The 12,455-nt window shown below is 38.0% G+C and overlaps 1 protein-coding gene across 3 annotated transcripts in view; it reads right to left on the bottom strand.

Moving 5' to 3' along the window:
* Nucleotides 1-12,105, bottom strand: part of LOC122524821 (paired box protein Pax-6-like) — a 28,280-nt gene extending 16,175 nt beyond the window's left edge. For all 3 annotated transcript variants that reach the window (XM_043647291.1, XM_043647293.1, XM_043647292.1), the window contains exons 1-3: nucleotides 11,931-12,105; nucleotides 1,778-2,030; nucleotides 1,110-1,290 (exon numbers count right to left, since the gene is read on the bottom strand). In XM_043647291.1, the coding sequence (XP_043503226.1) occupies nucleotides 1,110-1,290; nucleotides 1,778-2,030; nucleotides 11,931-11,943 (447 nt within the window). In that variant the 5' untranslated portion in view covers nucleotides 11,944-12,105. The remainder of the gene's footprint in view (nucleotides 1-1,109; nucleotides 1,291-1,777; nucleotides 2,031-11,930) is intronic.
* Nucleotides 12,106-12,455: the final 350 nt, after the last annotated feature.

Raw genomic sequence — 12,455 nt, 5'->3', positions numbered from 1 at the left:
ATTTTCTATCGATATTTTAAATAAAACGAACAATTTGAGTAGATTTAAATGAGTATACAATTATTTGTTTCATCGATTGGTTCAATCAATTCCATTCGTTGTAATAACACGAAAGAAACATTGCAATTGAATCTAAATTAATTGTGGATATCCCGATGTATCGGAAAACAATCGATCGTGATTCAACCCTCTTGAAAACGCCACGGACAACCGATTAAAACGAATGATTCTTCGACGTTGGGAATAACGACGAATAGAGGTACGTGTCGTGCGATGTTTCTCCCTCTCGTTATTTCACTGATGGACGTTCTGATCTGAAAAGGGGGCGGGGGAGACGAGAGATGGACAAACGGGAAACGGTACTCGAAGGAAAAGCGAAATACGGAAAGGAATCGAGGATTCCTACTCGTCCGAGGAGATATTCGCGGAGGGTTGGAAAGGATGTTTGGAAGACGAAACGGACGTATGGATGTACGAAAGAGAACCGATTCTTTCTGAAGGAAAGAGGGTGATAGGGAGTCGAACCAAGTTGAGAGAACATTCGACGCGAGGGTGGACAATAGCCCTGGTCCGCGTAATGGACCGATTACCCCTCCCAACCGATCGTATTTACGAGACTTTGATTAGGGTCGAGTGGCCGGATCCGACGGGTAAGTACCGGACTGCGTCCGCACCCTGATAAGCCACCGACTACGCCTCTTTTTTCTTCTTCTTATTCTTCTTTTCCTATTTCTTTTCTTTTTTTTTCCTTTCCTTTCCTTTCCTTTCTCTTAATCTTAACTTATCGAGATTTCTTCCGCGTATTTCAATTGATTTATCCAACGTATTTATATAAATATACACTTGTGAGATTTTTTTGTCGCGCTAACTCAATAGCATGCACTTTTAATAGATTATTATCACAAATATTATCTCATTTATTTGCAAATGATTCTATTAGAAATATTGAGAAAATGATTAGAAATCATTTCGTTTCGTTTATAAATTTATTGTAATTGTTATATTAACGTAAAGAAAACTTCAATTCAAATAATTCGAAAGAAATCGTTATTTTGGTTCATTCTTTTTGCGAAAAACGTGAAATAACATGTACGTGGATCTCTACTTACACTTGGTATATTGTCATTGTTGCAGACACCTTCTTGCAAAAGTCGATCTCGTATTTCCCAGGCAAAAATCGATGGGCACTCGCGCTTGTAATCGGCGATCTTATTGACGACAGGAGTGGTTGCTACTCGTGGTTTACTTCCACCTATCGCACGTGGTTTTATGGATCCTGTCTCATAATACCTGTGAGAGAAAAAGGATCAACGATGTTAGCTTCTTAGAATCGATACACGTAAGTCTTTTTTATTAATTTATCGACGAGTCATTTGTATCTTCAACGTTACGGTTACAGGTTCGTTTTTATTCCGTGTCTGTACTACCGTTATATTCTTATCGTTATCATTGATTTGAAATAGTTCATAATTTACGATTTTCATATGATTCGAACATATTACGAAAGTTTGCGTTACCACTTTCACGATGAGATATACTACCGATGGTACACGCATGGTTGTCCCATCGGGCAGCTTGTACTACTGATAATGCACAAACGTTCATTTAATTCGTACAATAAAAACGTTTAAATAATTATTTGAAATGTTTTTATCGTTCAAATGAAAGAAAAATAATTGCAAATTTTGCTAAAAGTATAATAATCTACCTCTCTAATCCTGAAAATGTTGAACTCAAATGAACGTAAAGAAATGATTAACTTACAAGATTAACTCACCTTCCGAGGATCTTGGAGACGCATCCGTTGCTAACCTGCAGAATTCGTGAAATATCGCAAGGTCTCGCCCCACTGTGCGCCAATTCGACGATCTTCTGCCTGGTGGAATCTGGCAATGGCCGACCATTGACATAAACACCGCCGAGCTGGTTAACCCCGCTGTGTCCCGCAGCCGAGCACCCAAATATTGAGTTCTGTCCGACCATAGAACCCCCTCCAATACCCGCGCCACCCCCGTGCATCAAGTCCTCTTCTGTGAAGCAAAACGCGCGCTATTTGTATTTTATTATCACTTTCAAATATCTCCTTCTGTTCGCCAATTAATTACCAATTAATGTGCTAGCATCGATCAACCGTTGATTATTTATTCATTCGATCGTCGACCTTTCAACAGTACTTCTATGACTCCATGGAAACATACATACGTTCGCTATTTTACATGATCAAATTCCTTGGAATTTTACATGTCACATAATTGATTACAAATACGAACAATTCGATGCTTTCATTTAATCCGACTGAGTTTCAAAATTAATCCGGATTTAATTAATATTTAATCTAATTCAATCTAACATAAAACCATACTTAATTTAATTAAACGTGACACCTTAATCTCGAACGTAATTCAACTCTATGATATTTAATATGAATGAGAGAGAGAGAGAGAGAGAGAAAAGCGAGATGTAATATAATTAAAACACGCCGAATTTATGATAGACGCTTTTACGTTGGAACAAGGACGACAAGATAGAGACAAATAAGAACAAAATGTTTTTCCAAATTTCACAGTGACTTAATTCAACAGCGTATATGATCGATTAACGCGTATCAATTCTTACAAAATAATAATGAAAAAAAATAACAGATAGACGGATACACGGAGAAAGCTAAGAGAAGAGAAGGAAAATAGGAAAGCAAAAAGAAAAAAAAAGAAATGTGGAAAACGGAAGTGAGAGAAACGAAGCGGATGGGCCAGTAAAACGCGAAGCTTTTTAACCTTTGTCGTCGCTTTGTAAATTCACGCGCTAACACTGGCGACGGACGGCGGAGAGAAGGGTGTAGGAAGTTAGGGTGGGGGTGGTAAGGGTTGTACAACGAGAACGCGTCGTGACTCACCTCGAGGACGAAGAGAGAGAGAGAGGGAGAGAGAGAGAGAGAGAGAGAGAGAGAAACTCGAGGAGACTGCGCGCTAAATGCATCTTGCAATTAACGAATTTAATTAATCTCCCACTTTTGCGCCGTGCAAAGCGACAAGAAATAGTTGGAATGTAATTTGAATGGGCTGAGCACGGCGTCACCGTACGAAACCACTTTGTATAACGACGCACGACGCGTTTCACAGGTCCTCTCTCTCTCTCTCTCTCTCCCGCCTTTCCTCTCTCTCTCTTTCTTTCTTTCTCTTTTTCTCCTTTACTCTTTGCTACTACCACCAGAACCACCACCTTTTCCTTTTTCTCCAGCACCTCTTCAACGAACACTACGAGGAGCCGAGATTCCCTGCATTTTGTGATTACTTGATGTCTTTGAAAAAAAAAACATGAAAAAATAAGAAGGAGGTTGTCATCTCCTCGCATGATCTTCCCATTTCTATCTACCGAGCCAAAGTGTTCATCGCTCGTAGGCATAGTCACGCCTTCGAGAACTTCTATACGTACATATCTGTTATTGTATTCATCAAAAAACGTGAACCATTTTTCCGTAAATATCTTCTCTCGATATTTATGACGAGCCAGTAACGTTACGTGCCAATATTGTCTCTTTTTCTGTATACATTTCTATCTATATTTTGTTTCTTTATCTTTTTTGTTTTATATAGGTATCTCATAATTGGTAGATATGTTAAAATAATCCATACAACGTTTCCCACTCGTTAGAAATGCTTATTTCTGATAAATGGAATTTCAAAGTTTGTATCAATCGTTGTAATTAAAAAAAGAAAGAAAAAAAAGAATAATAAATAAATAAATAAAGTCTATCCGATATCCGTGTTATAAAATCAACGAAAATGAATTTCCGGTGTATCGTAATATAAAATCTCTAGAATGCGATTGTCTACGATATTAATCCCTATCGATCGGTTTTAATTCTCGACGATATCTATTATATGTGTGTGCAGATTTAAATGAATTATAATATATACATAAATTTAGATTCTGATACAATATTCAAATCCATCGATTTGTATTATCTACTTAGAACGATATATATATATATAAAAAAAATAAAAAAAGAAATATTTCCACATTCCCGATTCCATTATCCAAAATTTATTTAGACTCGGATACTGCGTGAAAAAACGGGGACTATAAGGTTAATATCTCGGTGAAGAATAAAATTGGAGGAAATGAAAAAAAGAAGTAGAAAACGAAGAAGACAAAATCAAGTCATCTTTTTCCTCCTTCTCTCGAAGCAATTAAAATTATAGCCAAAACTTGCAGAGTTTTTTCCACTTAAAGAATCAATGAATATTCATACAGGTGCCCAGTTTAATAAGCGAGTATGTAGATCTGTCCATCGTCTCACAATCTTACCATTCGCGCTTCCTTTAATTTATGCAACGAGATACATCAAATTATAATTCTCTCTTTCTTTTTTCCTCTCTGTCGCTCTCCCTCTTTCTTTCTCTCTTTTTCCTTTACTTCTTCACTAGCACGGTTAACGACACGACGTACTAATATTAAACGAAATGTTTTAATTGAAAAAAAAAAAAGAAAAAAGTTTTAATGTTTCAACTTCTCATTTATTTTCGTAGAAAAAAAGAAAAAATTTACATTTCCAGGAAGTATCTAACCGATTTACTTTTTTATTAAATACGAATATACACAATGTGTTACAATACATTTTATCAAACAAGAAAAGAAAACAATTACTTGTTCTTTGGATAATATATTTTATTAACAAAATAGATATATTTGAAAAGAGAAAATAATACCTTGAGTAATTAAGAATACCTGAACACAAATGTAATCGTAAAGCAATCGAAATTTTTGTTTAATAAATATTATAAATATTATATACGTCACAATGTAGAACATGTTTTAAATAGATGTAATATAAACGATACTTTGGTTCATAGGAAATAATACGAGACAAAGAGAGGACGACGAAATAAAAAGGGTTTGATAAGATAAGGTTTGAAGTAAGTAGAACGCGATCGAACATGCTTGTCGTCCAACCGCGTGCGAGATGAAAAAACTAAGTTACCCTTTGAGAAAGGCATATGACAAGGGATGCTTCTCGTCCCGCAACAATTTTAATTCGCTACAAAGGGTGTCCGAGAGAATCCGTAACGCCGGCTCGTGTATCTATACGTTATACTGTATACTATACGAAGTTTCACATGATGTAAACCGACAAAGTTCGAGCCCCCTCCAAGCAGCTTTTTACATTCGCCCCTCTTCGTGTCGTCCTTTTTAATGGCGCACCTAAGATAAGGTATAGAAGGGCGACCGATGCTGAAAATAAGCGACGATCAATTTACTGTAGATAATAATATCATACCTGGGGCTTATCTAACGTTATTTGTATACTAAACGACGCTCCAAAGGGATACTCTGCGTTACAGATTTATGCCACCGATCTTATTCGTTTATTTTATCGAACAACTTTATCCTTGATAATCTCGTTGATCGTAACAATTATTCATTGATCAACGAATTTTAATAAATTATCATAAATCTTTGTTTAAGATTTTCCTATACATTATTTTCTGTTTTTATTTCATTTTATATTTCATATTTATTTACGAATTAATTTTGAAAGGTCCATTAGTTTAAAATCTATCGTCATTCGTGATAGGATCATTCGAAGATAAGAATATTAAACATCGAGCACAATGAACTTCAAAGATCTCTCAGTCAGACCAATCGTATATCAGAGGATACGTGACCGGCAGTCTAGCATTGTGCGCATCATCTTCTCGCCCAATCCCGCTCCGAGGCGAGAAAACTGTACCGCCCTTTGAGGTACGCCACGACCCTAGTGTTCTCCGTTAGCGCTTTAATTCATTACAAAGGAAGACTTCCCGTGGATTTGCACCTACACACGTATATACATATATACATATATACATGCATATGTATATACACGTGTATATAGGAAGTTGCACACGAGGTGAACGCACAAAGTGCATACTCTCTTCTCCCTCTTTACACCATCCTCTTTCTCTCTCTCTCTCTCTTACTCTCGTATGTTGGCGTAGCAAGCAGGGTGAATTGTCCAAGCAACGCCGGCGATTCGTGAACATGGTGCGCGCGCGTGTGCGCGCGTACACACACACGTTAACTCCGTACACATTCTTTATATATAATTTCGCGTTAATCTACGCGACGACCAGCGCAAAAGCGAGTCATGCCGTAAAGTGAGGCAAAAAGGTTCCACTTGGCTGAGCGTGAAACGGAGCACAGATTAAATCCCTTCCTACTGGCGCACGACGTCGCGACACCCTTCCACTACCTACCTAACCCACCTCCACTACTTTTCTCCATCTCCTCCTACTCATTTTACTCATCCTTCCTTCCTTCCTTCCTTCCTTCCTTCCTTTCTTCCTTCCTTCTTTCATTCCTCCACATCACCACCACTTTAGCCAAGCTACCAGCTACCACCTACTCTCCCTACGAAAGAGAACCAAGAATCGTCTCGTTTCTCGCTAAACGGTTCGAACAACTTCTCTGTCCTTCGGACACCCCTCCTATTTTTCCCTCTTTCTTTCTTTTTTCCATTTTTTTTCTTCTTCTATCTATCCACATCGTTCTCCTTCTTCTCGCGTAAAAAAAGAAAGTTTGGAAACTAAAGTCCCTTCGCCGAGAGAAAAGGAATCTTTAAACCTTTCGATTTTCTTCCATGGGAAACGAAAAATTTAAAGGACGAATATGGTTAAACACTTAGCTTCGATATCCATGAATAAGTCGTATTACTCGTTACGAGTTGCCATTAGGATAAATAATAGAGACATCGAAAAAGTTCGAAAGAATTATTTTCCGAGCGTTATCAAACTCATTCAAAAGTTATCTAAATTATCGATATATCCATTTATCTATATCCCATTAGCTTTCTATTTTCATGAAAAAAAAAAAAATAAATAAATAAATAGATATGTAATACGATCGTATAAGAAAAAAGAAAAATGATTTTTTGAACGTGTATCGAAAGGTATCAAAAGTGTCAGAAGAAAATGGCGCAACGTTATTAGAAACTTAATTATTCGAAAGGATCTGCGTCATCGGGTTTATTAACAGCACGCGATCAGAAAGTTGCGAGCGTGCAGATAACCTCAAGTCTCGCGATCTTACCAAGTGGAAAGATTAAAGAACGTCATCAATTATCTCGTCGATTTCTCCTCCTTCCACGGAGAATCGGTATAAGAACGGGGAGAACTTTGATCGTCGTGCAACGTGCGCTCGTTGACGGTGCTAGAAAATCATACTTATTTACACATCGTTGAAATATCTCCGAACATTATTATCACGTCATCGCGCGCATCTCTCATTTATGTTGAGGAGAAGGGTTGAAAACACGTCTCGCTTCCTAAGTGTTTCGAGATAAACTTGTGAATTTCGTTTCAGCTCGGTTTCTCTCTTTCTCTTTCTCTCTCTCTCTCTCTCTCTCTCTCTTTCTCACATTCTCTTTCTACGAATCCTACGACAGGGGTGACATCAAATATGTTGCCGAGGGCTTACATTCTCTAATGAGTTGAATCGTGGTAAGAGCGAGACACCTCTCTCTCTCTCTCTCTCTCTCTCTTTTCGGTTCTCAAGAGTCGAATTCATTACGTACGATGTTAGGAGGTAGCGTTTGAATTAGCGAGAACAGCTACTACACACCAATGCCGTCGTACGACTCATTATCGCACCAGTCTTGGAACTTTGTCCCCTTTTTCGCGCATAAATTGCGAAGTTTATGGAACGCGTTTGTCCCCTTCTTCTTACATTCACATTATTTTCCTTTTTGATTTATTTCATTTTTGATTTCGAGTCCGATGTTATTGACACGTTGTAAGAAATCATTTAAATTAAAGATTGTAGAAATAAAGATAAATAGTTATTCAATTTTACGAAATTATTTTCAAGAAGTTTAGATAAGAAAATAAAGGTAAAATAGCCTACGTGTGTTGAAATTTGTCGAAATTATTTGATTATTTATTTTAAATTTAAATAACACGTTCGTTGAGAAAATAAATTATACGTTTTGTTTGTATTTAGTTCTTGATTTTAAGTTCGTTGATTCATATATCGTCGCACGATTTGAAGTGAAAAAAAAGAAGAAACATTTAAACAAAATGAAACAAGTATTCTCCATCTGTAAAAAAGAAATATCAAACGAAAGATACGAATAAAAACGAGTTATGTATTTCAATTCGTAAAAGAATATTCGTAGTATTTCTTCCTTACTGTAAATCGATCTCTGGAGCAATTAAAAGGTATAAAACTTGAGGTTAACGAGTACGCGACCACAGAGCAAGACAGAAGAATTTGTACTTGAGCAGAAATATGAGTAGTGGCATCTCACCACCTTTCTCCCCGTATGACAATAAACCCCGGAGTACCTCGGTGCGACGGGTCCGCCACGAATTCGGCTAACCGCAACTTCTTCTACTTTTTTTTTTCTTCTCCACAAAAAATGAGAAAGAGCCAAAAAGAAAGAAAGAAAGAAAGAAAGAAAGAAAGAAAGAAAGAAAAAAAGAGAGAAAAAGAGAGAATGAAAAAAAAAATAGGAAAAGAGAGAGAAAGAGACCGGTTCGCGTCCGGAGATACAAGTACCTCGTCGTCGTCCTCCTCCTAACAGAACAAAAGATACAAAAGCGTAAAGATAATAGACGTCAGGGATTCAGCCAAAGAGAAGAGAAGAGAAGAGAAGAGAAGAGAAAAAGCTACAGTAGCGCCGACCTTAGAATCGAGCGCCATCGTTTACGACGAAATAAGAATCCGACAAAATTATCTAACCGAACAATGCTCTTTCAGGAAGAGAAGAAGGAGAAGAAGAAGAAGGAGAAGAAGAAGAAGAAGAAGTACTTACCTACCCTTGTCGTTGGTCGGAGATGAAAGATAATTAACCGACGAATCGAGTTCATCGTCACAAGGGTAAGTTCGATTGCCTTTGACGAGACGTTCGTTTCTTAATTCGATTTCCTGTTTTATCTTCCTTCCAACTCGAGACTTTCCGTTGAAAAGGAAAATGTTTTTAAGTTTTCCACGTTTTGTCTTGACTCGTATCGATACGATACGAGGATAATAAATTTTCTTTTTTTTCTTTCTTGTTATTACAGAAATGGTAAGAGTGTGGTAGAAGTTTTAGAAGAACAAAAAAGGAAGAAAAAAAAAGAATAATTGACGTTCGGATGGTATATAAAATATCCTGTACAAAAAAAAAAAACATAGATATTCATTCGCGAGGAAGGTAATCTCGACGGATTCGTGGCACGCGATGCGACGGCGTTACGAGACTACCATAACCATTAACAAATCTTGTAGCGACGCACAAAATAAAGTACTCTCGTGAATTGGCCGTTTGATTCGAATAGCCTACGGGAGTTTTATGGGGAAAGAGAGAGAGAGAGAGAATGGCATCGAACCGGTGGCTGGATGGTCGGATGGATGAATAGCTGGCTTGCTAGCTGGCTGGATGGATGGATAGATGGATAGATGCAGGATGGATGGTCGGGTGGATGGACGATTTCATTCGAAGGGTCGCTTTTGCTTGACGTTCGTTCGTTCGTTCGTTCGTTCGTTCGTTCGTTCGTTCGTTCGCTAGCTCGTGCCAAGCAGACATTGTCCGCCCCGAAGCAATACACGGTGTTCGAATGGTTTACGATCGAGAAGGGGAAAAGCACACTTTACTCCTCTATAACTCGTATTATGATCTCGAGGCGTGTAACGCGATACCAAAGTGTTTTGGTGCGCCGGAGCGTGCGTAAAGCCGCAACGCTACGGAAAGTAGAATGCTGCCTCCTAGTGGTTTATGTGCCAAAGGGTAAATCGAAACAGGTCTTTGCTAGAACGAACACTACCCTTTGTCAATAAGTTTCTTTCTGAGCGTTATTATCGTACGGATTAAAGGAGTGCATCTAACAAAACGAGGAGTCGTCTTGTTTTAATGAAAACAACAAGACTTCTTTGTTCCTGTTAAATCGATACGCTTCAAAATTAATGAACATTATAATTAGAGCTTTTTTTTTTATGCTTCCTATCACTACTTGAAACAAGTTAAGTTCAAATCATCAAATTATTCGTAATGTAACTGATTAGGGAAAATGATCGTAGAGACTGTTCTTACGTTTAAATCATTTTTATTCGTCGCACGTAATAAAATCTAAAAGATCTGTTTAAAAACTTATTTATAGATATAAATTGTTGTTATAAAAGACCTAAGAGATAGACAGGTACCTACTTCCAACGTAAAGAGAATCTACTATATACGGCGTAGCAAGTAGGATTCGTATGCGACGGCTTTTAGGTGAAAGGCGCCACCCTTCTACGTCGAACTACCAGCTCGAAGGGGCTGTTGGTCCGACAGAAGCCAAGGAAAGGCGTGTCGGGTTACGGACTAACCCTGGGGATAACCGCCAGCCCCACCTAAGCCCATAAGCGTAGACGTATTTACTTCCCTTTCTCTCTCTATCTCTATCTATCTGTATTTTTCTTTCTTTCTCTCTCTTCAACCCTTTCAATGTATCTTTACGCAAAGGTCATGACTTCGAATCGCAGGATCGCGAAGGAAATCGCGTCCTACTAAATACGTCTCGTTTTACACGCTCGATCAGTTTGACCCTGTTCAACCCTTTCTAACCCTCTTAACTTTCTTTAGAATTGCCATTCGAAAAATCTCGAATTCTAGGATATTTTTTCATAATACAGTGCGGTATTCATTGTTTTCCAATTTTCTAATTATCAATAATAATTAATGATTCTTTAAGCGAAGGAACAAAATCGTAGTAAAAATCACTGAATTTGCATAGATCGAAGATATAAAAAAAAAGAATAAAAAATGGAAAAAATTTTACGAATTATTTATTAAATTTATGCCAACCGTTGAAATTTTTATTTTCTCGTAGGAATAATATTTGCAGTTTGATTTTTTATCTACGACGAAAGATTCATGAGAGAGAGAGAGAGAGAGAGAGAGAAAGAGAAAGAGAGAGCAATCCTTGTAACCGCTTTTAGCCGGACTCTGAAAATTCGTCAAGGAAGATGATGCGTCGTCGTTCGAGCGTAACTAGTTCGAAATCCTCTAGGACCATATTCCACGTTCCTCTACGAAATTGACGTTAACTATCGCCGACAGCGTAAGAGGCAAAGAGAACGTATGTATTTAAACTTATCCTAATAAGAATCCATTAGCGAAATGGGTGAAGTGCTAATACGCGTTAAGCATTTGTCTCGCAAGACATTGGAGTCTTGTGCATTCGAGCATTCAATAAGGAAAACAACCATGATAAAATATCGGAAACACGAGACTCATTAGTCGGGATGATTGACTATCATATTAGTTTAATCGTTCAAGGTAATTATTTTTTTCGTAAATTTATTCAAAAATTATCCATACTTTTTTACAATTATATTCTGTATACGTTTCTTTTTTCTATTTATTATTTTCATCTTGTTAGATAGGTCAACGCAAAGAGGGTTTTAATCTTTGATAAGCACGATTGGTTTCTTATATCATGAAATAACAATTAATCAAAACATGTTGCAATAACTTATCGCGCTTTTATTTTTCATCCATCTTGTTTTTTTTTATGCATTTACTTTGTTTTAATTATTACTTAAGATACATAACAAAGGTAAAAAGTATAGAAAGAAATTTTTTAAATAAAAAATAAATAAGTCCTATAAAATGATCAATACAGTAAAACAAAATTATTCTACAAGCTCATAATTAAAAAGAAATATAGAAAAACGTATAATAAAAGAACAAATGCAAATAATAAATTATACGAAATAAAAATATTTTAATAATATTTCAAAATAATAATACGACGCGAAGATAAAAACACTATACGATATAACATCAAAAAGATTATAGAAGAAAATGTTTACAGGAATATTCTGAGAACTAGAAAAAGAAAGAAAGAAAGAGAATAGTGGAAAATCTTGGGAAGGAAAGGTCAGAAAGAAAGAAGTAAAGCATTAATCTTTGGAATGGTAATTTGACCGACCTTTGTGCGGCATCTTCCAGAAGGGCGGCTCGGGGGTGGACGAGCAAGGGTTAGCCACCCCCGCGCCTAACAGGGTCCTTGCCGCGTGCAGCGCCGCCGCCGCCGCTTCCCTGCTCCTCGCAGCCGCTACACTCGACGGATAATCCGAAGGGCTATCGCCTCCTCCTCCTCCTCCACCTCCACCTCCTCCTCCACCACCACCGCTTTCTCCTCCACCGCTTCCTCCTCCTCCTCCTCCTCCACCACCACCAATTCCGCCGCCGCCGATTCCTCCGCCTTCTCCTCCCCCACCGCCTCCTCCTCCTCCTCCTCCGCCGCTTCCTCCTCCTCCTCCACCGGTACCAGCGTTTCCGCCGGTGCTACCGCTGCAAGGACGAAGATGCAGACTCAGCCGACCGCCTCCTCCTCCGCTGCCACCTCCGTCTCCTCCACCACCACCGCCGCCACCACCGGCCACGCTAACACAGTGCTGAAATCAGTCAAAACGTCATCGTTATACAACTTTTCCTTTTTTTTTATTTCCTT

This window comes from Polistes fuscatus, unplaced genomic scaffold (assembly GCF_010416935.1).
Source record: "Polistes fuscatus isolate 324 unplaced genomic scaffold, CU_Pfus_HIC Scaffold8, whole genome shotgun sequence".
In the NCBI taxonomy this organism is placed as follows: Eukaryota; Metazoa; Arthropoda; class Insecta; order Hymenoptera; family Vespidae; genus Polistes; species Polistes fuscatus.
The sequence above is the reverse complement of the archived record's forward strand: the minus strand, read 5'-3'. Positions and strand labels throughout refer to the sequence as shown.